Source organism: Aptenodytes forsteri, unplaced genomic scaffold, assembly GCF_000699145.1.
Source record: "Aptenodytes forsteri isolate BGI_AS27 unplaced genomic scaffold, ASM69914v1 Scaffold229, whole genome shotgun sequence".
Taxonomy (NCBI): Eukaryota; Metazoa; Chordata; class Aves; order Sphenisciformes; family Spheniscidae; genus Aptenodytes; species Aptenodytes forsteri.
Window position 1 is genome coordinate 3,280,951 of NW_008795863.1, and position 27,581 is coordinate 3,308,531.

General features: G+C 42.3%; 1 protein-coding gene across 1 annotated transcript in view; it reads left to right on the forward strand.

The window, feature by feature from the left end:
• Positions 1-19,120, forward strand: part of PIEZO2 (piezo type mechanosensitive ion channel component 2) — a 143,364-nt gene extending 124,244 nt beyond the window's left edge. The window contains exons 36-49 of the mRNA XM_019473345.1: positions 222-404; positions 837-1,089; positions 1,831-1,963; positions 2,416-2,563; positions 2,671-2,885; positions 5,092-5,250; positions 6,624-6,771; positions 9,436-9,624; positions 10,077-10,169; positions 11,397-11,569; positions 13,499-13,615; positions 15,646-15,725; positions 17,116-17,296; positions 18,385-19,120. Of these exons, the coding sequence (XP_019328890.1) occupies positions 222-404; positions 837-1,089; positions 1,831-1,963; positions 2,416-2,563; positions 2,671-2,885; positions 5,092-5,250; positions 6,624-6,771; positions 9,436-9,624; positions 10,077-10,169; positions 11,397-11,569; positions 13,499-13,615; positions 15,646-15,725; positions 17,116-17,296; positions 18,385-18,637 (2,325 nt within the window). The 3' untranslated portion in view covers positions 18,638-19,120. The remainder of the gene's footprint in view (positions 1-221; positions 405-836; positions 1,090-1,830; positions 1,964-2,415; positions 2,564-2,670; positions 2,886-5,091; positions 5,251-6,623; positions 6,772-9,435; positions 9,625-10,076; positions 10,170-11,396; positions 11,570-13,498; positions 13,616-15,645; positions 15,726-17,115; positions 17,297-18,384) is intronic.
• The last annotated feature ends 8,461 nt before the right edge of the window (positions 19,121-27,581 follow it).

The following is a 27,581-nucleotide window of genomic DNA, read 5'->3' on the forward strand; positions in this document are numbered from 1 at the left end:
TTGTGGTATCTCAGGTACCACTGAGCATCATCTGTTGGCAAATGTTGATTGACTTTATTACTGAGGAAATGTGAACTGTTGTTCCTCTGTAGCAATGAATATACTTGTTTATCTTCTCATAAAACTGACAAAGTAGTCATATTTCTCCCCTCTTAATGTCACCAGGCTATTATATCTGCCATGCTTATAAAACATCCCAAGTGTCTTGTGTTTCTGAACAGGTGGCCATTGTCATCAAGTACTTCTTCCAGTTTGGCTTCTTTCCTTGGAATAAATATGTGGATTACACAAAAGATAAACCTTACCATCCACCCAATATTATTGGCATTGAGAAGAAAGAGGGTTACGTGCACTATGATCTTGTTCAGCTCCTTGCTTTATTCTTCCACAGATCCATTTTAAAGGTAATCTCAGTTCACGTAGTTTCTTATTTTATATTTAGTTTTTAGTTTTAATTTTTTAGTCACTCAATCCATATAGGGAAGTCACTCATTTGGATATTAGGAAAAATTTCTTCACTGAAAGGGTTGTCAAGCATTGGACCAGGCTGCCCAGGGAAGTGGTTGAGTCACCATCCCTGGAGGTATTTAAAAGACATGTAGATGTGGCACTTAGGGACATGGTTTAGTGGTGGACTTGGCAGTGCTAGGTTTACAGTTGGACTTGATGATCTTAAAGATCTTTTCCAACCTAAGTGATTCTATGATTCTGTGATATCCCAAAACAATGAATTTGTCTTCCCCCTTGTGAACACATGACTGAGCTTAGCAATGCCTGTGATAAATACTGTGACAGAAATACAAGGTTGAAATGCTCTCTTCTTCTTTTTCCACTAGTGCCATGGATTATGGGATGAAGATGAGAAAGGGGACAGCTCCAGTAATAAAGAGGATACTGATGATGAGCTCTCTCTGACAGGAGGCAGGAGAGATTCTTCTGCCTCTTTGAAATCTGTCAATCTTGCGGCATCAGTGGAGTCCATCCATGTCCACTTCCCTGAGCAACAGACTGCCATCAGGAGGAAGAGCTCTAGCAGCATATCACAGCTTTCACACAGGTCCAGCTTCTCCTCACACAGATCTAAGAGAGGTAAATGTCATGGCATTTCTGGTATTTGAAGAGCAAACATTCATTTCCCATAGGATCATCCTGCTGAAACCTTGTGCCAGTTGCTGTGGAGATCCCAGAGGCTACTGAATGCTGCTGCTCCTCAGTGAGGAAATAGGATATGAACCAAAGTATCTTCATGTTTGAACACACTCCAAGCCTTCTTAAAGTTCAAATGGAGAGCCATACTTCATGATTCACTATGTTTTTAAAATGACATTATCCAAAAGCTGGGAAAGGAATGCTCAGTGTGGCCCAGATCCAGAATTTCTGGTTCAGCATAATCTCCAGCTAGAGGGAATGCAAAGCATATGTATTTTTCATATCTACATTTGATGATACTTGAAGTGAGAAAAAGTTTTGATTAGGTATATTGAAGCAGATTACCTATCCCATCTTGTAAAAAGGATGGGCTTACTCTATCCTGAATGTATATATTACCAATTGAGATGGCTGAGTCGGATCAATCAAATACTTGCCTTTATTTCTAGTCTTCTCTTTTTATAGTTATTCATCAAGTTTTGATCTGCCAGCGATTAAACCTTTACTGGATGCTATCAAGATTTTATCATACTGGAAAAAAAGCATAAGAATTCATTTCAAAGCTTCTTTCAAATGTAGGACTCGTATATGGGATGGAAGTCTCGAGATTTATTACTTTCTAGTTTTTGTATTTAAACTTTGATTTTGAATTAGCTTCTCTTTCCCTCCCTTTTTTTTCAGGAAGTACCAGCACACGAAACAGCAGTCAGAAAGGAAGCAGTGTGTTAAGCATCAAGCAAAAATCCAGAAAAGAGCTTCTTATGGAAAAGTTTCGAGAACAAATGATCAAAGCCAAGGCCTTTACAATTAAAAAGTGAGCAATGTGAGGAGCTGTGTGGGTTTGGGGGGCGGTTCCAAACAGTAAAGCAGTGAAACAGCATTTTAAAGAGAGCAGGTTACTACTTCCGTTAATTCAAGGGGACGAATAGGTACATATACAGTTCATTGTATGCAGATGCTTTCGCTCTAAGTCCCACTAGCTGAACATCAGACAAATCAGCAGTTGTTCAAATAGCGTCTGCCTGATAAAAAAGCTAAATATCCTGTGTGAACTTGGTTGGCTATGTATATTTCTACTGAATAAATGCTAATACAGTGGTTTAGAAGCAATCAGAACAAGGGACTGGTGTCTGTGAAGCCCTGTGAAGGCTGTCAGAGTAGATCTTAGATATCTTTAGAAACATTAATCATATCACACCCAGCCATTCTTTTCTTCAGTGCAAGTTACAGTGTTGTTAAATCACATTGCTGTCTATGTTGTTTTAGGACTCTCCAGGTGTATGTGCCCATCAGACAGTTTTTCTACAATCTTATTCATCCAGACTATAGTGCGGTGACTGATGTGTATGTGCTGATGTTCCTCGCAGATACAGTGGACTTCATTATCATTGTGTTTGGATTTTGGGCTTTTGGGGTATGTCACAGAGGCATCTATCTTCAGTAGGATTTACATGCTGTAGATGCTAAGTATCATGTGAGTGTCCTCCTTCCTCGACCACTCTGTTACATTTTCCTTTTCAGAAACACTCTGCAGCAGCAGATATCACCTCTTCATTATCAGAGGACCAGGTCCCGGAGGCATTTTTGGTGATGGTGCTCATTCAGTTTGGTACCATGGTGGTAGATCGAGCACTGTACCTCAAAAAGACTGTCATGGGAAAGGTCATCTTCCAGGTCATCCTTGTTTTCGGAATACATTTCTGGATGTTCTTTATCTTGCCTGGAGTGACAGAAAGGTATAACCCTTATAATCAGACAATGTGGGTTGAATACTGATGCTCTACCAAGTTGTTTGTATTTAAATTCGAGATGGTTATAGCTAAGCTTTGGAATCATGAACAGGTTTCTTCTTGGTCTCATTTCTAAGCAGAATGTTGAAGTGCCTTTCCACAGCAATAACTGTGGCCAACATAAGTTTGAGGAAGAATTAATTACATAAGTATGTACAGAAATATTCTCAATTTAGGCCAAAATGCAAGCAGGTGAAAGACAACTTGCCTGTAATTGAGTGATTAGAGCCCTCAGCTGAGGCAATGTTGGCCTCTGATTCGGTTCCCTACTCCCAAGACTGCTGCACGCTGGTTTAGAAGAGCGAGTAGAAAATGTCTCTCTCAGAGTAACTTACAATTTAGTACTTTCCTGGAGTGGATGAACTGTGGATTTAAATCGCTTTAGACTGAGGAATGTCTAAAACCCAAGTCTCTTCTGAAGAGCAAAAGTTCTCCTCCCCTGCTCCTGCCACATGGCTCTGGAGACAATATGGAGGTGGTCACCTGCCGCGTGAAATCTTGTATCACATGCCTGGTCAGGTTCACCCCCAAATCTAACATTTCTTCTGTATGCCGCGTGGTCACCTGCCGCGTGAAATCTTGTATCACATGCCTGGTCAGGTTCACCCCCAAATCTAACATTTCTCATTGCATGGCTCAAGGCAGTTATCACCTCAGTCTGCACTGCAGAGGTGTTAAGGTTCCCTCTCTAGTGCTTGGCTAACTCCCCTCTAACTTAGGACTTTAAATTGCCTTGAAGTATTTACCTCACTCCATTGACTATACAGGGAAATTGTGTGGCACCTGGCCACATTACACTTTGTTAACAGTCAAGTTATTTTACTGGGAAAAAACAGAATAGGTGCATCGTGTAAAGAAAGACTGAAAGGTCTCATTTCCTCTCAAAACCAGAAGTTTTATTTTTCCTCAGTGCAGTAGTAATTGCGCCCCAATTTGAAAAAAAAAAAAGCATTTTTCAAGTGGATCTCCGATCTACTGTGCATTGAGAATTGATATGAAACTTTTGGCTTGATTTGGTCACTTGAAAGGCAATAAAAGCGTTTTGACTTTTCCTGTGCTTTTATGAAATTTATATCAAGTTGTTAATCTCAAAACTGCATCTGAAACCTCCTGTATTTCTTCTAAGTCAGGCTGATTCCTAGAAGCCCTGCAAATTTCTTAATGAAAATAGTTTTGTGGAATGTAATTGAAAATATTGGATCATGTTCTGGCTCACAAATCCTGTCCGTCATGAGGCATCTCCTGCAGTTCCACCGTGCTATTGAACTGCAGTCAAAAGTTGCACATGTTCTCCAAGATGGTCAGGGGGATGGAGCCCATGACATGTGAGCAGAGGTTGAGGGAACAGGGTTAGTTCAGTCTGGAGAAGAGAAAGTGAAGAGCTGTCTTCAGCTACCTATTAAGGAGGCGTTGAGAAGAAGCTAAGTTCTTTTCAGATAGGACAAGAGGCCACAAGTTGGAAAAAAGGGAAATTCCAGTTAGATATGATGAAAAATCTTTTCACCATGACGGTAGTTGAACACTGGAAAAGATTGCCCTGACAGGTTGTGGGATCTCCATCTTCAGAGATATTCAAAACTTAACTGGACAGGTCCCCGAACAATTTGGTGTAATTAGACCTGATTCGAGCAGGGGAGGGTGAAAAAGATGATCTTCAGAGTTCACTCCAACTTAAATTCCTGTATGAGTTCATGATCTTGGAGGTGCCCCCCTGAACACAAATAGCCATTAAAGCTGCCTAGATTCAGTCCAGATGTCAGCCTTCTGAAAAGCCAAGAGGAGGAGTGTCTACCCAGGGCTCACAGAGGGATGTGCCATCGTGGGGGCTGAGGGCAGACTGGCCTGTGCTGGGCAGCAAGGCACCTCTAGCATCCGGAGGGAGAGGGCACTGCCCCATAGCTCTCACTCTTTGGGAAGCCTATTCCTAGTCTCTCCCCAGTGACCCCGAGGTGACAACAGATGCTGTTTATAGACTTTCTCATCCAGCGTCTTTCAAATACTGTTTTAACCCTGCAGTTGGGTCAGAAACCAAGGGCTTTTCACAGGATCTCAGGAAAGGGAAACTGCCAGGAGCACAAAACATTTCAAGCTAATTTAGTCATACACAGATACAAAGCTCATCATTTTCCTTTATCTGTCTTTTCCATTACAGGAAATTTAGCCAGAACACAGTTGCCCAGCTCTGGTATTTTGTGAAATGTGTTTATTTTGGCTTATCAGCATATCAGATACGCTGCGGATACCCAACTCGTGTTCTTGGCAACTTCCTCACAAAAAGTTATAACTATGTCAACCTGTTCTTATTTCAAGGGTAAGTCTAGACCTACTGCCCGCCTCCTTTCTTTTGTGAAATAAGGATCTGTTATCATGAGGTGCTGGGGTTATTCATGATTTCTCTTCACAGGCTGCTGGAAATGAGACAGTAAATTTTGCACAGCGCACTCTGTATATGCCATATGTCCCCTGTAGTACACAAAAAAAATCAATTTCAGGAATGCAAATTTCAGAAAAATCAGTCTCCCACTCTGAATCCAGAAGCCTGACATACCAGTCAGCCATTCAGGCCCCTATGAAGACACATTTTTAACACTTCTAGGAAATCACCTCTGTGAATGGAGACAGGGGCTACTCATTGGGCTAGAAAACAGGTAATGTTATTTGCTCTGCAGTCCCAAAAAGTAGTAAGGCATCAAATCCCAAAGAGATCTTTGGAGCAGGTCTACAGGCTCTATCTCAGCAGGTGAGAAGAATAAAGTGAAAGACAATACACATGAGAAATAAGAGCTATGCATCAAAAAATGTTTCCTTTGTGTATCTTTTGAGAAGTGCTGCACATTTGAAACTCTTCAGGAGTTAGGAGCGTTAGTGCAAGTAACAGGCACAGCGTCACCTCAGAGTGAAAGGCGGTGTTAAGAAGGCATACCCCACCCTCCACTTACGCTGTTACCATGATATTGTGATTAAGCCAGTTCAAAGCATACACATATTTCACAGAAAAGCTGGAATAATTTCACCCTTTTCCCAATATTTTCAGTATGGGCTTGTTGTATTCCAGTAGGAAAAGTTACAGAAGAAAGCTTTCTTCACACGAAATAGTCTTTGTGACCTGGCCAAGCAGAAAAGTGTGGGACTAGTAAAGGGAATGATGCACTTTGAACAGCTGCTATATGCATGTTGGTTTCCTGTTAGCCCACCTTCTGCTGCTGCTTAATCCTGAGTCATAACGCCCAATTCCGTATGCAGCTGAGGACTGCCCACCTACTGCAAAAAAGCCGTGCACCACTTTGTGTAAGGAGGTATAAAACAAATTCCCACCATCCTGTGGAAAGGATGTTCCTCTACTCCGCTCCTAGGTCAGAGGAATTTGGGGATACAAGAAAGCATCTCTTGTACATTCCATCAGTGGCTCAATCACAATTACTGGGCATAGTGATGCAAAAGCGTGTTTATGGCCTGACAAGGAGATCTAGAGGAACATGAGCTATGGCAAAAGATACCACCCCCAAAACATCAGTACTAGCCGTGCAATCTCAGGTTATGATCGTATTTGTGTTTGCAAAATCTCCCATTAAACTGTCCTTTAACATTGGCTTAATTCTTCCTCTTGTCATATATACACTTACTGTGCTCATTTAATGTGATCCCCCCATTTCTGATGAGTTATCTGCTGTGGTCTCCCTTCAGGTTCCGCCTGGTTCCGTTTTTGACCGAGCTGAGAGCAGTAATGGACTGGGTTTGGACTGATACCACTCTCAGTCTTTCCAGTTGGATCTGTGTTGAAGATATCTATGCTCATATATTCATCCTGAAGTGTTGGCGAGAGTCAGAAAAAGTAAGGAAGCCCCATATGAGTGATCCAGGCCTCCTCTCCCCCATGCAGAAATGAAGAGAAATAATCACGAGTCCCTAAATAATTGGGAAATCCACCATAAAGACAGTTTGTTAGAAGATACACTTGGTGCTCATGTTCAGAAATATTCAGACTATTGGGTACTTCATGTTAGTTGGCAGTCACCACAAGTGAAATTTCAAATGGCTTCTCTTTTGTGCCTAGCTGATTTTTCCACCATTAACGTGAACTCCACAAGCATGTGCCCACTAGCTTAATTGCATGCCTGAATTTCAAGGCTGAGGTTGAAAGTCCTGGTATTCACACAGGCTCACTTTGTCCATAACAACTAAATGAGTAACCCACAGTAGCAGGGAAACTGTAGGTGAAGAGAAAGGTCAGTAGAAGGAAAAGTTTGTGCCTCCACGGTGTAGGTCCCAAGGACACCAGGTTCATGTAACCGCAGAGGGAACGCAGCTGGCTCCTTTATCTCGGAAGAGTCCCCGCACATCCAGAACTGAACTGCAGGCCAGATAAACCCACCATTTGTCTGACTGAAATTTCAGCCTCTTTAAATCATTTAAGCTTCGGTTCAAATTAAACTTGCAAATTCTGGATTCCTTATAACCGCTATAAAGATTGCAACCATATGCTTGCTTATTTTGCCAATTTGAAAAAGAAATTAAGCATTCTTTTAAGAGTGACCCAACCACTCAGAAATTGTACATCTGCAATGAAATGGCTGTATTTTTAAGTGTTACTGACGTATTTCTACTTTTATTATAATCCTGTCTCTTAATGGCAATTACTTTCCAAGTATGTCACTTAGATTAACTCAGAGCTGAAGTGCACACAAATCTTGTATATGGGCTTTTTCTGTATGACTTCGATTTCTGCCGTGAATGGATTGTCATGAGAGGCTTCAGGAGTCAGAGAAATAATAATCCAGTTCTACTTTGACTGTCCATCTCCCTGCATTTTTTTACGCTACAACAGGATCACTCTTCATCATATGTAGCGTAGATCTGACGTGGGAAGATTTCCACATCTAAGCTAGCATGTGTCTGCTAGTGCCATGTAGCAAAATAACTACCCATGACTTTATGAGTGTTGTTCAAGGTACTTTGATTCTCCCTGTCTCTCTCTCACATTGAGTGGTATGCCTAAGTACTTTGACTGCTAGAGGCTCTCTAAGCTGTTCTGTAACATCATTGAAGGTGCCTGAACTAATCTCATACAGACAAGTAATATACCCCTGGTGATCTTGATACGATATTTTAATGAAAACAGTATTCTGTAGTGCAAGACAAATGACTTGATACACTGCTTTTGAAAAGTAACTAATTTGTTTTAAATATAGCATTGTATTACAAATTTAATATTCTCCTAGGGCTTTATGGATTCATGTTGTAAAGCAAGAACAATTTCCTGAAAGCCAGATTCCTGGCATGTGTTTGAGGTGCAGTGCAATACAATGCACCTTTATTTTGCGCATGCAGTATGCAGTGCATGAAAGACAGGATCCTAAAACACTGTGCGGAGTTAAATCCTGTAAGAGAATACACCAAAATAAATTACCGTGATGTTAAGGCATTTTACAGGATGGTGAAGCTATTAAAGTATTCAACCATGAGGCCAATAACAGAGGGCGGGAATTATGGACAAGGCAGAACAGACGTGCTGTGTGATCTGATTTGAAAAGAGAAGGATAAAAGCAAAGTCACTTTTGGTCTTAGAAGCTAAGAAAGGGAGGAATGTTACATCAGCAGTGTCAAGACTTAAGGAACAGCAACAAAAATTTAAACATTATTTAAATGCAGTTGGTGCGGGATTCACTAGAAACAGATTGGATCAAGCCTGTGAACAACTTTTAGAAATACTGTATGTGAGGTGTGAAATGAATGTGGAGGTAGTGCAATATCGGACAATCCTACTGATGGTGCATGTCAGTTGCTGGCAAACAATATTTTTTTTTCCCTAAAATACAGTTTGCAGCATTTCAAGCTCTATGAGAGGAATTCTGCCTTAAGGAGCTTTGAGATAAAACTTTTTGGAAGGGCAAATACAAGAAAGTGTATCAGTTTTTTGAACAAATTGTATCACTGTTGCTGCTATTATTTTATGTTTGGTTCCTGTGAGTTCATGCTTGCACTCATTCAGACAAAAATTTCAAATTACCCGTTCCTGTGATGCTTGCACTCATTCAGACAAAAATTTCAAATTACCCTACACAGTTTTTCCCTTCTTTATTTTATGTTTGTGAGTTCATGCTTGCACTCATTCAGACAAAAATTTCAAATTACCCTACACCCTACTTCCCTTCTTTATGGTTGTGAAGAATCAATCATTCAGACAAAAATTTCAAATTACCCTACACAGTTTTTCCCTTCTTTATGGTTGTGAAGAATCAAAACCACAGTTTTACAATATTTTTCACACCAGACACACACTTGACATGGGTTCATTTGGCACTTTTCTCTGTTGTCACCAGAAATTCAGTGTCTGTGCAGGTTTGGCTAAAAATCTCAAAATAAGTGGCCTGACAATGGGTAGCAAATTACCATAGAAGATGGGAAGCCTTGAGGTCGTTACATATTCACCCATCAAATCATACCAAGTGTACCTCTGGTAGAAGAGACATTACCATGTTGCTGTTTGCTTTTGCAGAGATATCCCCAACCAAGAGGCCAGAAGAAAAAGAAAGTTGTGAAGTATGGAATGGGTGGCATGATTATCGTCTTGCTGATTTGTATTGTCTGGTTCCCACTGCTCTTCATGTCTTTAATCAAATCTGTTGCAGGCATCACCAACAAGCCTCTAGATGTATCAATCACAATAACTCTAGGAGGTTATCAGGTAAAAAAGAAGAAAGACTAAAAGCAAACTCTGTTTTTACACTGTATTTCCTTGTGCTATTTCTTATTCCCTTCATTGAATTGAACTCTCCTGTCTCGTGCAAGAGATTGGGCAAGCTCCCACAAATGATCCTTTTGGGTTTAAAACCACGTCAGTTTATCACTGATGTAAAACATTGTCTTCATTTGCAAGTTACAAAACAGAACCTACTGGCAGTGGAATCTGAATAAATTATCCTACATCAGGTACACTCAGATAACTGCCTACAGGTCCACATGGTAAATATAAGATAATTGGAGGTAGCTTGCTTCTCAGTGGAATAAGATCGTAACCTTCTCCTGTTGAATTGAGTGCCATAATTGTCTTGGACTGTGATGCACAGGATGCTGTACTGTGTGTGTAGCAGTTGATGTGAAGTAAATGTGACAACTGTGTGTTCTTTTGTCTCCCAGCCTATTTTTACAATGAGTGCTCAACAGAGTCAGCTCAAGGATTTGAATCAGACTGGTTTCAATGCATTTCTGGGAAGCTATAGGGGTAACACTGTAAGTGAAATGTAGAATACCTCATTACTTAAAAATGTGTGCATGTTTCCATGGAGGCCTTTTGTGAGTTTTGTTTGTGTAGTTGTAAGTGGTCAGCAGCACTGCCATCATTTGGAAGATGTTTCCATAAAGAGGGTTTGCACGAGTAAAGGTTTGGATAAATCATTTGTCAGGACAGGGCTGGGTTATGGTGAGACAAGTTACCATTAATCGAGACATCTTTGCACAAAATCATGGAAGACAGAAACCCTAGTTGTCCTGTCGCCTGAATAAAAACCTCCCCTCTAAATGACACAAACCTTCAGAAGACGTGGTGCTGTTGGTGTACTGCCAAAACAAATGTGCTGTGGGGACACAACAGTGTTGGCACTTTAAGCCCCGTGCTCCTTCCTATGGCACACACAGCTTTCATCTCCCCGTGAGGAGATGTGGCGCTGTCAAAATAAAGTGTCTGTGGCCTAAAAAAGTTTTGACATTAAAATGTCAAAACATAAACATTTAAACATAGTCTCACTATTTCATGGTGCAACATGCACAAAGCTATCACGAGTTTGTACAGGAAAAAGACTAGTAATTAGTAGAAGCTGTTGCATTACTAAAGTAACTGGGGTTTGATCAGATATAACTTTAAAAGAAGTGCTTGCTTCTAGCCCATTCAAGAATTAGCATTTTTTTGTATTAGATCCTACCAAATAGCCCATGTATTATAGCAGTAATATTGTAATCTTAATCCACTTTGGAAGCCACCAGTTTCAAGTTGACTTATCCTTTGCAGACATCTTTCTATGCAGAAAGATGCTTAACGCAAGAGAGAGTAGAATTTTAACTTAAGTTTGAATAGACTCTACAGAGTTTACCTGATGAACTTTCAGACTCACTTTGGCCTACATGGCCATCGTTCTTCAAACAGCAGGGCCATTTTTGTTTTGTCTTCTTAGCTTGACTATACTTCGTTTATTCCCTTCCCTCTAAAGCCCCAGTTGGTACCTGAGGAAAACAATCAGTGCAAACCACTGTACTTACAATAAATCAAACATTTACAATTCTGCCTGACTGGGAAATGCGGCTATCTAAAGCCCCAATTGGTACCTGAGGAAAACAATCGGTGCAAACCACTGCACTTACAATAAATCAAACATATACAATTCTGCCTGACTGGGAAATGCGGCTCTGTGTCTTGTGAATACCACCACACTGAAATTTTCTTTTCCTCTTCTGCACCTACAGGCTGCTTTGCAGTTTCTAGAGGGCTATGGAAAAGAAGATATAACTCTAGCAGATCTAGAGGGAAATTCAAACTCTTTGTGGACCATCAGCCCTCCCAGTAGAGAGAAAATGATACAGGGACTGCTGGATTTCTCAGCTGAGTTCACTGTAGTTCTTTCATGGAGCATTCAGAGGTAATTAACATGGCTGTTATGAGGTTGATGGATCATTTGCCAAGCGTTCACTCAGCACAATAGTTCCACGCTGCATTTTTGGTTTAGTTTTTCAGCAATTGTACTACAGAGAAAAAAAAAACTGAAAGTGGGAGGGAGAGAGACAGAGAGAAGTGACCTTTGTTACCCAGGAAAACATTTGTTGCCTGCAGTTCTCAAAAAATAAAAAGAGAAGTGGAGCCACTTCCAAGTACATTATTTAAAAAGGCAGGGTGGAGTTTGCAATGGGACTTGAGGGGAAGGAGGAAAAAGAAAGAAAATTTTAGCCAGTTTTAGATGGAGATGTTCAAATAAACTGCCCCAAACAACAACCTGCTTAGCATTTATGGGGACTGAATACTTAGACCTAGTTAAGGCAGAAAAACTATGAGGAAATACAAACACCAAAGTGCTCGGTCCTCTTATTAAGGGAGTCTGGAACTGACACAAACTATTTTTTAAATACACATACGCTCAGAGACTTTGTTACGCAAATAGCATAACAATGGCACAGATCCATTTTGTCGAGACCTTTGCCTCTTCACTTGTGGTTCCTTTGGCCTCAGTGAACTATTACTTTACAATGAAGTTTTTGCAAGAGACAGCCTAGAATATAAAGTAGTTGCATGCAGGCTAGAGCACACCCGGTCACCGGCGTGGTTTGTTGGCTACTCTCTGCCAGCTGGGATCCCTGTAGACTGCTGGATTAAATTGGAGTTAAGTCATTGCTCCTTGGAAATTAAGTACCTTTGCAGCCCCAGTATCTACCTGTTTTGTTGGAAGTAGACGCTGGATTGTTACAGCAATCCTCAGCAAAAGACTGCACAGGAAGCAGGTCAGCTGAATCACTGTGGGAGCTCTGAACATACTGGGTCAGTCCTTCCACAGTCAAAAATAGGCTTGGAGTGAATCTGCACCCTTAATTCAACTTTATTTGACCCCCCCTTATTTTCCTGGAAGCATACAGTATTAGCTAGTGAATTGCATCACTCCATCATTTGTGAACCTTGTATTAATTTTAATACTGCTACTCAGTTCGCCCATATGCTTGCATAACTACAAACATTCATACACTAGTTGAAAGAGACCTTTTTCACCCTCAAATTATATCCTGTGGATTACATTGTGACTGTGAATGACTGAAAGTGGTAAAGACTTACCACAGTGACTTTCCACTTTTTCCTCCGTAAAGGGAAACTGCTGTCTTTCATCTGGGCCAGGAGACCACAAGCAGCTGTAAGATGAGCCTTTCGTGTCGCTCAGGCAGCATACGTGCTTTCTGCCTTTGCACATCATCTGCCGGAGATGTTTCTCTGCAGCCCCCAGCAGCCCAGGAGCTGCCTCACCCAGCTGCTGCATCCCGAGCGCAGGGCATGGCACAAGGCGTTGTATGAAAGCTGATCCTGCCCCAGCTGTGTTCTGCAGCTGGCGTGAAGACTGGGGGGAGGCACGGGGGTCCTATCAGCCTGTTAGCCGCACGTTTCTGCTGGGCTGAGGTGGGGTTTTAGGAAGCTGTAGCTGACTGCAGCGTCCTTAGCTGCCCTGGCACAGAATGTGTGGTAACGCAGACGGTCCTGTTGCCTAAAGTCAGAGCAGGCACGCTCCCTTTCCCATTTTTTTTTGACTGACGTAATGAGCAAAATTATATTAATCTGTCATCATTGTCCTGTAATACATACAAAGGCATAGTCAGTTAGAAAAATACACCTTTAAGGCGGCTACATATCCTCCATGGGAAAACACACCACCTCAGGTAGAGGTAGCATGATGCTTGCTTTAGCAAAGACTGGGATAGCCAGGGTCAGTGCAGTTAGACTAGTTAGACAACTAGCTCTAGCATTCAGCAAACAAGTGTTTAGGTTATGCTCTCATTGTAGGTTGACAATGTGTCTTCCCTTTTACTTACAACAGAAATCTCACCCTTGGTGCCAAAGCCGAAATAGCATCAGATAAACTTACCTTTGTCCTACCAGAGAACACCAGAAGAGATATTGCTACAATGATGTCTGGACAGCAACTGGAAAAGGTGTAAGTTATTTTCTTTGCCTATTTATATGCAACCATTCCCTTTTTAAACCTAATTTCCTAAGGAGGTCAGGCATGTGCAACTGTATCATTTGTCTGCCCATCTATCCCCCTCTAATAACTTTGGAGCCTTGTTCACAGAGGCCAACAGCGTTGAAGTCACATAATCGTAACATTAAAGGTAAAAGCTTATTTCCTATGATAAATGTAGGCTGAGAAGACCATGAACACTGGAACACCACCAACAAGCATGGTGAAGCTATTAGTTACTTTTCTTTGATTTATTGGATAAGCACAAGTTCATTACAGTATATTCACAGTTGAACTCTCCTTTGAGTTACTTCAGTTCAACTTGATCTGAGGATGTTGTATTGATGATTTTTTTGTTCTAAATAACCATCCAGACTGTATTTCTCATTGTTATTCTTGAATAGTATTAGATTGGCAAGGAAGTGTTAAATCACTGCGGTCAAAGGGTAACATCTGCAGTCGTTTCTGACATCAGATCTTTTCCTGTAATGGAAATTCGCAAGGCAGAAAGAGCATGCTCTTCATATGAATATCAAACATTATTCTATGGATATAGCCTTATAGCATTAACAGCAGTGGTGCCTCCTTTCAGATTTGAAGGGAGTCTGGCTCTTCCTTTTCCGCCTGCTCACTGGGGATTACTTTACAGCAGTAGTCTCTAAATACTGCTAAGCCAACACGTCATCCCTGAAGGCCACCTGATCTGATTTGTGGCCACAAGAGTTGAAAAGTTAAAGCTGAGGCCAACTGGGATAGTGAAAACTCTGAGAGGTTCATATCTGTTAGTAGGTGGAAATGAGATTTGTCTTTTCTGTGCACAGCTATTTTTCTGCACCCACGCACACTTGTACATCCAAACAGACTGCTGTTGCACATCTGATCATTGCATTTAAAAAATATTTTACGCCTCTTTTACTTTTCTGCTGTGTGACGATACGAGAATATTTCCTAAGGTGATGTAGTGCCAAGGAGGGTAGATTTTGCTCTTTTGTGGGAGGAGGTAATTAATTCGTAATTCTCTCTTTGCAGGAGGCAAGCAGTAACATAGAAGATATACCTGCATTTGGCTGTGTTGCAATAATACTGTTGATTTAAGCTTTTTTTACTTTGTCATAAAGGAAGAATGGTTGTGGCAGCTAGTAGCCATTTGACTACTTCAGCAGGGAGCTTTCTGCCACCGCCTCTGCTGGGACAACTTAGCTGCTGAGCTCTTACCTATCTTTTGGGCCTGCTGGAGTGGTCAGGAGGGATTTTAAATTGGCCATCTCTGTTCTTCCTCAGCCTGGTGTATGCAATGTAGCAAAGTGTCACAGGACTTCCCTGAGAGCTTCCCTTCCCTAGAATTTTTCAGTCATTTGAGGAAAAAGTTAGGACAGTATCTCTGTTTTTAATGAAATGTCTCTCTCTCTGGATGCTGGTAATTTATTCCCACTTAAGAGGATTTAATTTTGAGTCCAGTGGAAGAACTTTTACAAACATCTTTCTTTTTAAGTTTGAAATCCTCCCACAAACTGTGAAAATATTTCCCAATGAAAGATTCTGGCAAAAATTCTCACTCTTTTCAGGTGTTACTATTGAAACATCTTGCAATTCTGAAGTAATAACTGTTCTCACCACATATTTTTCTAGCTACATATTTTTCTAGCTTGTTTACTACCGGTGATGTGCTGCCTTTCTTTGTGCTGCTTATATAGCAGACTATAAAAGCAGCTTTGTTAAACAGGGGGACAAAATATAAAGTCTACTTTCCTTGCAAACACACACGCCCCAGGTGTGTGGGATTCATGGCGTGTGAACGGCGACATTGTGGATGGAGCTCCCTGCTGAAGTACTGACAGAACATAGTTAATAAATCCAGCTAACTTTCAGATGTGACATCTGAACACTATAAAATCATAGCTTAAGCCAAGAATTACTGGGAACTGTGTATAGCCCTGTTAGGTATTTCTAAATTATTTTAGAGTTATAAAAATATGAAATATTTGCTTTCTCATTTTTTCCAGAACATTAGAGACAGTTTACCCGTACTACATCAAGGCTCCTAGTGATTCTCTGGCAAAACCCATAAAGCAGCTATTGACAGGTATGTGTCCAGACCATGGAAAACAGAGTATGGCTGAAAGAAGTGCAACACAGCACTCACACTTGCACGTTCACTGAGCTGTTATGGCGCACCTCAGGCTGAAATGCACTTACAATGGTTTCTACCTGGTGCCTGCAAGCTTGGGGAAAGATGAGGTAATGCAGTATAAGGCAGAAAATGCATCTGGATGTATTTTAGCTTTGTATTTAACAGTAAGGACTCTAAGGATGAAGTCCGGCTTCTTTTCTTCAAGTCTGCTTTCAGGAACTGCTTTCCCTTGTTTTCTGAGGAAGTGATGACAAGTTTCCCTTCTCTGCATCTCCTGCTACCTTACCACAAACAGTCAGTAGTGCTGCAGGCCTGCAAATGTAGCTCCTCAGCTTAAATAATGACACGGAATGATTTTTTTTTAGCTATTCCTTCCTTATTGGCTACAAAGAATCCAGTTTAGATAAATCATTGAATGTCAGACTGCTGTTACCCAGTCAGAACGCACACAGGTACTCACAGACATGCAGAATACATGCACGCATGTGCACATATGCGCATGTGAAAAACCTGTTGGGTTGGAAGAGTAGGAACAAGTCTTTATCTGAGAACACTTTGCTCAACAGAGGTTAAATTTGGCACTCGGGAGTAGTAGTAGTACTATGCAGTACGTTACTGTACTACGTAGTACATTACTGTTCAAGGTTCAGTGAGCATGATTAGATTAATTGGGAAAAATAATTCCTGAGGCTGAACCTAGCTCTATGAGTAGCAATAAGTTATGAGTGCTTCACTGTCATTAGTCAGGTCCTGTCCTAAAGAACTCTTAATCTGAGATTCTTCAAAAGGGCTTTAATGTATACACTGCTAATGTATGTTCCCCAGAAATCATGAGGGCCGGAGTTCACCTCCTGTCTGTGTGATCGGTATGCATAATAGGATAGTATGCTTTTCTTGATACAAGAGAATAACATCTTTTGTACCAAGACATATATGATTTACAGTGGTAGTTTCACTTTGACATATAGAAGCTGACCACTATCCCTCCAAGTTAAATGTGTTTCTTTAGGCCTGAAATGCAGACATGCTGACTGTCATTGATACTTTGGCCTGAAAATATTGAAATGATTTGACAGTTGTACAGAAGAAAATGTAGGTGACATGAAACATTTTATTTATTTAATGCACATTCAGATGAGATTTACAGAAGGAAAACCACAGAAGTCTAGATATTATACTTTTATACACGTATATGTAAAATGGGTTTTAGGAGAATTACAACCAACCTTTACTCCTACATTGTTCAGTCATTTTATCATGCAGATGTTTGAAGTATCTGACTCAAAACAGTTTGACTTTTGCAATTCTTGGTATATATATTAACATTTCTTTTTTTCAATAGACTGCAGATGGGAAAACATTACGGTTTCCCTGGTCAAAAATGTGTCTGATGAGGGAGTTCGTGAGTGGTGGGTTTTGAATCAGCTTGGAAAAAGATACAAAACATCTGAAGAGAGTCTTGAACTCTTCATATTCAGTGATAAAGTCAGTCCACCAAGCCTTGGATTCTTGGCTGGTTATGGGTAAGAAGGAATCTTTATGTAAAATTAAAATAATGTAGATGAGATAGAAGTAGAGATGACTTTATTTGCCGGTTTTGGGGTTTTACTTCCTTTTTGTTGTAGTGTTTGAACATTAGAACATTTTGAAAAGGGGTTTTGTGAGATTTTCAAATTCATGTCTATTAATGTTATCTATAGAAGGCGTCATATTTGTAAGGAATGATATTACCCTTGATACCTGCTCTCCAGTGGGAAAAAAGGCAGAAGCACCCTTTGCACCAATTTCCTGTTGAAGTGAAATAATTTAAAAGATGTTAGTTTAGCTACAGGTCAAGTTCTGCCCAAACTCTGCCCAGTTTTGGCAGCCTTCCCAATCTCGTAGCCAGGACCCTGGGTGTGAAACCGTTACGACATACGTCTCCACAGACAGAGGAAGGCAGGAGACTCTGCCTGCCCGGGAGTTGTGCCCTTCTGGCATGATTTTGGAGAACTCCTCATAGGAGGATTATCAGTGTTAGTTTAACTACAGGTCAAGTTCTGCCCAAACTCTGCCCAGTTTTGGCAGCCTTCCCAATCTCGTAGCCAGGACCCTGGGTGTGAAACCGTTACGACATACGTCTCCACAGACAGAGGAAGGCAGGAGACTCTGCCTGCCCGGGAGTTGTGCCCTTCTGGCATGATTTTGGAGAACTCCTCATAGGAGGATTATCAGGGGAAGACAGGTAAACGTTAGTCTGTCACCAGTTACATGTACTTTAATTAAAAATGTTAGATATGACATCTGACAGATCATTTGCCTTTAGCAGCCAGCAGTTGTCAGATTTCCCATTGTGACTTCCAAGCTGTAGCAGACAGGACGCGAGACCGTCAGCGACTGGCGTTAAACCATTTAACTCAGCAGCCTCAGCTGTTTATGTTCCCAAATTTCTGTGGTGTTTGAAGAGACCTTATTTTCCTTCATCCTGCAGCACAGCAGAAACAAGATCCTAATTAGAAATTAATGTTCACTCAGCTGACAGACTACACTTAACCGCGTAGATGAGCTCCCTCACACTTGGCTGACCCTTTTTCAAGGCATGATTTGAACTCTTTCCTTTCTTTCTTTTCAGCATCATGGGACTGTATGCCTCGGTTGTCCTGGTGATAGGGAAGTTCGTCCGTGAATTTTTCAGTGGGATCTCTCACTCCATCATGTTTGAGGAACTACCCAATGTAGACCGAATCTTGAAGTTGTGTACTGACATTTTCTTAGTGCGAGAGACTGGAGAACTGGAACTAGAAGAAGACCTGTATGCCAAACTAATATTCCTGTATCGCTCACCAGAGACTATGATCAAGTGGACTAGGGAAAAAACTAATTGATCTCTTTGGTGTCACACTGCGAATCAAGTTGATTTCATCTGAATTTTAAAGGAAAAAAAAAAGCACAATATTCTCTTAAGAGCTAAGCCTTTTATAGTTAGGTAGCAATGATTTTTCACTGAAGGAGTCCTGGAAGCTACGGCCTTAGGAATCCATGCTGCCTTTCAAATTAAGGATCAACAGTGGAGAAGGTTGGATGATTTGTTGTTTTTAATGTGCCACTCCTCTACTATCTGGGGACTGCTTTGTAATTTAATCAACGAAAAGTTTGCATCTTTGTCTGGCTAATTTAATTTTCCAGACGATCATTACAACTTAAAGAGAAAAGAAAGGAGTGAATCCTCAGATGACTCCAGTGTACCTTCTTAACCCTTTCTGGAGCCATACAGATTGGATTGTGCAATATGCTGTTGTACATCACTGACTTTCAAGCTACAGTAATGGGACGCTGTCTAGCCTTCAGGACACCCAAGACCCAGGGCCGCAGTGGGAACTGAAGACATTCTAGCCATACCCATTTGTAGAAAAGCAGAGGTTCTGATGTACAAAGGACACTGTGGACAAGCCTCTGTTAGCAAAAAGAAAACAAGTAACAATCTCTTTAAATGCCTTATTTTATTTGTACAGTCACAGAAGACATTTCCACCAAACATCAATGACTTTTCTCAGGAAAAAAAAAAGCAACTGAAACTTGACACTTCGTCAAGGTTAACTAATGGCTAGAATAATTATGGTGAATTATTGGGGTGTTCTGCTGGGCCATTCTCTTCAAAATTACTGCTTTCCATTAGATGAGAAAAGAAAGTGAATTCAATGATCTAAGGAGCTACTTCATTTCTTATAACCCTTTAAAGACTGAATAGTGTGTGCTTCTCTCTGCTCCCTGTGACATGCTTTTTCCCATTTCGATGATTTAAGGCAATCATTGTTTTGCTGTTAGCTGATATTCTTCTTCCAGTGTTTCAGGTATACGAAAATGTTTACATATTCCAAGTCACATTTTTACATCTGAGACGGGTTTTTTTTAAGTTCCCAAATATAGAGAGACATATGAGCTTGAAAAATGGCCTTTTTCTTAAATTACTATTATTAGTGACACAAATGGCTCATTAGAAAACATTGTAGCATGAAAATTTACAATTGCAATGTAGGTTTCATTCCATGTTAAAGAAATCATCGAGAAAAAAAAGTCATTGAGTGGGTAGGGTATGTTAAAAGGGTATACTGTGTAGTTTTGATTCAGTAATGACTTAAAATAAAGCACATGTTGCAAAGTCATTTTAGAAGTATTTTTTCCTCTGCCTTTTTACATGAAATGGGAAAAGTTTGACATTCTTCTAACTCTGTGACAAATAAATCTCTTTCTTGTAGTTAGCTGCTATTTATTATATGAATGATTAGTTAATCACCGGAAAGAAACTAATACGACATAATTTGCTGGCACATTTTACTGCAGAACTTCATAAAACAGCACAACTAAATGAAGTTGCAACATACTCTGCTGAGTGCTTCCATGACAAATGCTGTCACATCCATTCTATACTGTGAAAACTAACATTTTGAGCACCACGAAGTGCACAAAATAAAAATCGCTTCATCATATTGTAACAATAAAATCATTTGGTGACTGGAACTCACTGGAAGACAACCTGATTTCCTCTGAAGTGTAATGGAAAGGTGTCTGCTCATACAGCCAGGCAGCATTCCCTGGTGGAGAGTTTTGCTCCATTTCTTCCATAGGACCTGTGAATGATAATCAAAATATACAGGGCAGCCCTGACATAGGATCCGACAGGGACGCTAAAATGTCCTTTGTGGTTAGATGGATCCTCACCTGGGTGTTCAGTGATTTTAAGGAGAGCAACACTGGAAGGAGAAGTGTGAAGGGTGTAACGTGTTTCTAAAGGTACCAGCCAGCAGAACCATGCTGGCCACAGTTGGTCCTGGCTCCCTTCCTGGTTCCTTCTCTTTAACAGGCACTTCCTTTCTGGTGAGAAAAATCTATCTGCAGAATGAGCTGTACAGTTATTTGGGCTTTGCAGAAATGTGCTGCTCTTTCTTTCATGGATTGATCAAACTTTGAAAATAAAAGGATTCTTCTGTTGGTTTTTTATTTATTTTTTTTAAAACATCCTATAGTCATATGGGTGACATGGACTGGATAGCTAACCACAACAAGTGAAAAGTGTACTGCTGATGACCGTCCTTTGAGGCCAACCGTCCAGATAAAGTCAAACTGGCAGCCAGTTTCTAGGGGTATTCTTTAGGGAATCAATATTGGGGCCAGTACCATCTAATGTCTTTATTAACAACTGGAGGACACGACAGAGTGCACTTTCAGCAAGTTTGTGGACCACACCAGGTCTGGGTCTGGGGAGGTTTGTGATAACCTAAGCGTGTCAGCTGCCCTCCTGGGGCATGGGGTGGGCAGTTGTACAGGGAGGGCAGGACTGCCTTTCAGGGCGGACCTCAAGATGCTGGAGAAATGACCTGCCAGGTACTTCATGAAGTGCAACTAAGACAAATGCAAAGTCCTGCATCTGAGGCAGACTAACCCCATGCAGCAATTCAGACTAGGTAGGTGAGTAGGGAACAGCTTTACAATAAAAGGAGCCAGGGCCGGGGGTGGGAGTTGCATATATATCAGCAGTGTGCCCTTGAGGCAAAGAAAACCAACAGCACACTGGGCTGCATTTACAAAAGCACGGCTGAAAGTCAAGGGAATTTATTAGTCCCCTCTATTCAGCACTTGTGAGACCACATCTGGAGAACTGCGTGCAGGTTTGGGGTCTCCAGTGCAAGAAAGACACTGACATACTGGAGCGAGTCTGGCAGCGGGCTGGAGAACACGACGTGCGAGGAGGGGCTGAGGGAGCTGGGCTTGTTCAGCCTTAAAAAGGAGAAGTCCAAGGGGAGACCTTATTGGTGTCTGCAGCTACCTGATGGCGAGGTACAGAAAAGGTGGAGCCAAGCTCCGCAGAGCTGCGTGATAGATCAAGAGGCAACAGACACAAGTTGCAACAAGGGAGAGTCTGATTAAATAGAAGGAAAATTGTTTTCACCGTGAGGGTAGTCAAACACTGGAGCAAGTGCCCAGAGAAGCTGTGGAATCTTCAGCCTTGGAGGTTTTCAAAACTTAACTGGACAGGCCCTGAGCAACCTGTTGTAACTGCCATGCTTTGTGTGGGAGGTTTGACCTGAAGCCTCCTGAGGTCCCTTACAACCTGAATTATGCCACGATTTTAGGATTCTGCGAGAGACGCTGTAGCTTACCAAAGACAGTGTATTGGCTGCTGTAACAACCGTCTCCAAAATGTCAGAATAAAGTCATCAGGTCCAAAGCAACAGTATAGTTATACAGAAATACTTGTACCTACAGATATACCTTAGTAAGTCCCTGTGTCCAATTTTTCAGAGCTAAGCGCTGCCAGGGAGAAAGGTCCTGTTTTCCCTCTTCTACCCTTGTAATCAAGAAATTATGGCTCACAAGATGATAATATAAGCCCTTACCTTTACAAATGGACTGAATTGGATGAATGGGATTAAATGGCCTTTTAGAAGGTTACCAGGTCAGACTTAAATGAAACAGATCCTTGTGGTTATTTTCCCAGGTTTTAGGACTCTTTCCTGTTTTGTTCAATACAGGAGCAGCTCTTCAATGGAATAAGCCTAGGCAAGAAAAGAAGAAACAGCCTTAAAATAAAATCAATTTTGTTTTATAAGCATCAGTGTGTTTACTTTCCTTACAGGACTTAATATTTTAGTGTTTCCAAAGAAGCTGCAGGTTCAAAGCTGCACCAGGGGAGGTTTAGACTGGACATTAGGAGGCATTTCTTTACTGAGAGGGTGGTCAAACACTGGAACAGGCTTCAGGCTTCCTAGAGAGGTGGTCGATTCCCCAAGCCTGTCAGTGTTTAAAAGGCATTTGGACAATGCCCTTAATAACATGCTTTAACTTGGTCAGCCCTGAATTGGTCAGGCAGTTGGACTAGATGATCGTTGTAGGTCCCTTCCAACTGAAATAGTCTACTCTATTCTATTCTATTCCTCAGTGTCAGCAATAACAAATTTCATGTCTGTGGTATTGTCACAAAAGGCATTTTTCCAACATAGCCCACAGCTTTTGTGAAAAGAAATTGCAAAATTGTTTCTTTATGGGGCTGAACTATGCTGATAGTCCACCAAACCCATTCTTGCACCATGGAGAGTCAGAGTGGTGAACCTACGCTTTTATTACCATTCGTACTGTTAGAGGAGGATAAACTTCAACATAAGATCACTTTGCTCAGGGACTTGTCCAGTTGTGGTCTGGCAGCCTTCAAAGATGCCAATGTCACAACCCCTCCGGTCTGTCCCAGTGCTTAACCACCCTCAAGGTGAACAGAGTTTTTCCCCATATCCGTCTGGATTTCCTTCCCGCAGCTTTGTAGCATGGCAGCTTGTCCTTTCTGCTTGGGAAGCCACTGTGTGTTTAAAGTGCCCAGCAAGCAAGGTCTGCAGCCCCTCAGCTCTGCTGCTCTCATCAGAGGACCACTCTGGAAGTGGCCTGGCCACCAGGCACTTCTTCAGATGCCCCAGACCTTGGCCCAGCGAGCTAGCTAGCAGGTAGCCACGGCTGTGAGGCCAAACTAAAGGAGAAATTTGCAAAACGCAGATCACCTTATGGTTACCACATATTAACATCATTGTGGTTAATGCAACCAGCTTGATGCACACATTCACCAGAGAGTACAGTTCCTCTATTTAGCTGGCAGGGACGTTGCTTTCCAGGTGCTGGCAGAGGACATGCTGATTCTGCCGTGCTTCTTCAGGAAACAGTGGCGTGTCCTGTTTCAAGGCCCAAGATGAGAACCAGGCATGGAGGAAGGAGGCCAAGTCTGATGAGATCTAATGCTGGCACCCTTACTTCGAGTTCTTCACAAATTTGGTGAATACTCAGTCCAAGAAGTGTTTGGAGCATTTCCTGAGTGCTTGGCCATCACCTTTATGCAGGAGCTTCACTACATGAGAGCCAGGAGACTGTGAAGGGATTTTATCTGACTCCTGCGGTGCTCTCTCCAAAATGCTTGAGCTCCCAGGGGAGCTGCTGCTGCCCGGAAAGCACCCAGTGGCTCGTTTCAGTAAATGTTACTGAGGTGCTGCATCAGTACAACGGCAACCACCCAACCCTGCTGCTCCTGAGCAGATCAGCCTGCTCTCTTACATGAAATAAGGTGCCAAAGGGAGGTTGTCCCTGGGGCCTGCTCCTAGTGAGTGCTTGCAGCTTCCATGCACCTTTGCCATGCACCATGCACTTGTAGCTGCTCTCTTTATACCCCATTTTTGATTCTCCTACACAGCAGCCAGTGTCAAAGACAAAAAAGCCACAATTCTTTGTGAACTGTTACCACACCAAGGTGTCCCCAATTACCATTCTCTCTTGCAATTAAATAAATAAATGCTAACTACACTACCTGAAAATGGACCCCTCAGCAGTTTCTGCCCTAGCTTCACTCCTGTGTAGGAAAAGGGCACACAGCTGAGTGGCCAGGGGAGAAGCCCAAGACCCGGAGCTGAATGCTGCTTTCTGTTCCCTCACCTTCCCACAAACTCACCTTTTAAACTGAAGCAGCTTCTCTTTTTTTTACCCAATGTTCTGGTGAGTTAAAGGGTGAGGTGATACTTTGCCTCTGTGAGAGGCAGCACTCGTTAGCCAGAGGGGTAAAAGACCATCATGGTTGCCAGCACCACGCTGACAGAATACGCGTTCTCATACTGCCCCTCTCCTAGCAAACCCAGGTGGTTCCTGCAGCATCAAGCACTGAATTGAAGATGTTCCAGTTTTCTGTAGCCTCAGGTTTGGCAGCCCTGACTCACTCACAGTGTTGAGCTTTCATTTTTCCACTACATTGTGGAAATTGTGTTTCGGCTACAACAGTTCTTACAGCAACCACGTGGTAGTGGCGAGCATCACCCTGCATTTCCCTCAGTGATCCCTGTTGTTGAACATGGGGTCCAGGCCATTTATTCCCATCCAGCCAACCTGTGCAACACTGCACTAAGAGGCAAGGCAGAGCAGGGACACCTGTGTGAGGCCTGTGGGCATTTTACCACCCGATTGTAAGGTGACAGGGAGCTGACGGCAAATTCAATAAAGGTTTTCTGCTATTTCAAATAGACTGTTTTTTTGGAGATGAGGAAAACAGCGTGGCCAAGGAGGTGATGTCACATTTATTGACGTTTTGGTCATATCCCATTTCCAGCATTTATCTGGTAACATTGTTTAAAGAGACACCACTTGAAATCAAAGTGCTCGCGTTTCAGCAGGCTGTGAATGCTGAGGATGCAGGACGGGCTTCCCAGAGCCCATGGCAGGGACCCACTGCCTGCGGCCACAGCCACAAACCGACTTGGACTTCAGCTCCAAGAGGTGCCTCAATAGCAGCTTGTGTGCACCATAAAAGCCAAAAAGCTGACCAAAAAGTTAGACTGAGAGGCTGAGCCCTGAGAAAAAGCTGCATCTCACTCGGGACTGACAGCCTGACCCTGCTCTGGTGCCAGCAGGTGAGGCAGAGGCAAGGCTGGGGCAGGAGCAGCTCCCAGCCATGGCATTGCCTCCATTCACATGCCTCTGCACTGTAACATGTCAGCGTTAGAGTTGTGTTGCCAGTGCCTTCAAAAAGAAACAGGAGGTTCAGTTAATTGTCTCACTTTTCTCTGATTTCCACCAAAAAAAGAAAAAGAACTTCACTTATCAAAGGGTTTTTCTTAAGGAATTTGGGGTTGAATTTCATGGTAGGAGCAATGGCTAGGCAGGCTTCTCCAGGGAAAAGCTAAGCTCACACTCCCAAAATATGGTTTAAATTGGCATGTACCTAAAATGCAGCATTTATATTGGCCACTCCTTTATTTCTAGCCATTCCAAGAGACAAAACAAAACCCCTCATCTCTTTACTTTTTTCCTTTACCTCAAGATAGCAGAATCACCACCAGCGTTTGTTCCCCTGGACCACAGGGAACAAAGAAACCCACTGCTTTTCTTTCCCAGCCTATGAATGCATTTACTCCCTTGTTACACCCATCGATGGTCCTGACATAACTTCAGAAAACAGGAGGAGAAGCAGATTTCTGCTGCAGTATGTTTCCCTAAGCTCTATTTAGAAACCTGTGTGTGCTCACGCACGCAGTGGTGTTAGTTTGTAAATCAGTACAAGGACAGCTGCTCTGACAACACACCCAGCGCAGTAACACCAGGCATCCCAGAAATCCCACTTACGTGTGTGACAAGGAAAATCGTTCAGCTCCCTGTGTTTGTGTAGTCGAAGCATTTGCAGTTTTCCCTGACTTGCTAAACTGGCTAATCCCTGGGTGATGCTGTGAGAGTAAAACTGCTGCTGCTCTGCATGGCATCGTGTGATATTTAAACAGTGTTTCTACCTTGGGTGCATATGGGCTATTTTAGATAATTTTTTGTCACTTCTTTCTTGACAGGGAGGAAAACAGAGGAAATCTAATGCTTTATTAAAAGCTTGGGGAAAGCAAGAGCAAAGCAACCTGTGAGCATGCAACAGGAAAGGCAGATTCCCCATTTAGTGGCCAAGGGAGCAGAAACTACAAGTGCAGTACAACCCTGCCCCACTGTGCTGAAGAGCTTCTCCTACAGGTTTTTGTAGGGCACATTAAGAATTAAGGTGGACGTTTAGGAGAGCAGAAAAAGATCTGAAAAAGAGCTGGAGGCGAAATAGTATTCAGAAACATTCAGTGAGACTCCTATGATTGAAGGAACTCCTTCAATTCTATGTTTCAAGTTGATAAAGTTCATGGTCTGAGAAATCATTCACAACATATCTTCAAGATTTGCCTGAGGAATGTGCTGCACAAGTAGGAAGCCACACAAGTGGTCACCACTTGTGTGTGACCATCACCTCTGGTGTGCGTGCATCACCTCTCCTTGCCTCTCCTGGCCTGACAGTCACCTCCCAAGGCCAGTGCCACTGACTGCTATTTAGAGCTATTATTAAAACAGAAATCTAATTAAAATAATCTTTTGCTATGGAGAAGACTAGTTGGACAATGACTGATGACCAGGGCACCTGCAGACTTTCCTCTGTCAGGAATAACTGGGGGATTAGTCACATATGAAGGAAACCATTTTTCCCCCTCCTCAATATGCAGAAATGACCTATATGCTTGTGACCAGCAAAATGCATGAAATGAAAATCCCAATCCCGTCCCTGCCCAGGCTCCGAACTCACCAGATCATGACCCCAAGCCAGGATCGGTTATCTAAAGGGACACACATCACACACAGATCTCAGATGTATTATGACCATCTCTTCCTGCCTCCCCTCACCGGTAACATCACATGTAGTCCTTTCGTTTCCTTCTGCTCCTTCCTCGTTGCCTTCGGCACCACTAGGTATGGGGTACCACAACTGAACGCATGAGGATATCCTGCTAGCGTAAGGCTCTCAGTGCTGTGGTTGCAACCCGAACCTCCTTCAAAGGCTTTGGTGAGACGGTATCATCTTTCAGGTGGAATCTGGTCTTACCGTGAGGAATTTGACACCTCCACAGGGCCTGAGGCAGTCCAGCTGTGCTGGGGTGCACGCTGCTACATCGCTGGATGCCAGCTAATGCCTGCTACGCAACTTTAGTGTCTGGTCTTGTATGTTCAAGTAGCAGCAGTGTGTACATGAAACACACACATATACGTGGACATTGCGCATCTGTGCACGTGTGTGTATGTATGTGTGCGTGTCTTCTTTTTCAATCGCACAGGACTGCCGAATTAGCTCTCATTAATTTTTCAAGCCGCTGCCTCCTGCAGCCTGTGCTGGGGTGGAAGAGGGAGCTGCCAGCAGACACAGACGGCTCATGACAATGTGACCATCAGACTCCTGCAACAAACATTTGGGGAAAGCACATTTTTGATGTTGTGGCAGCGAGAGTAAGGTAATGCAGT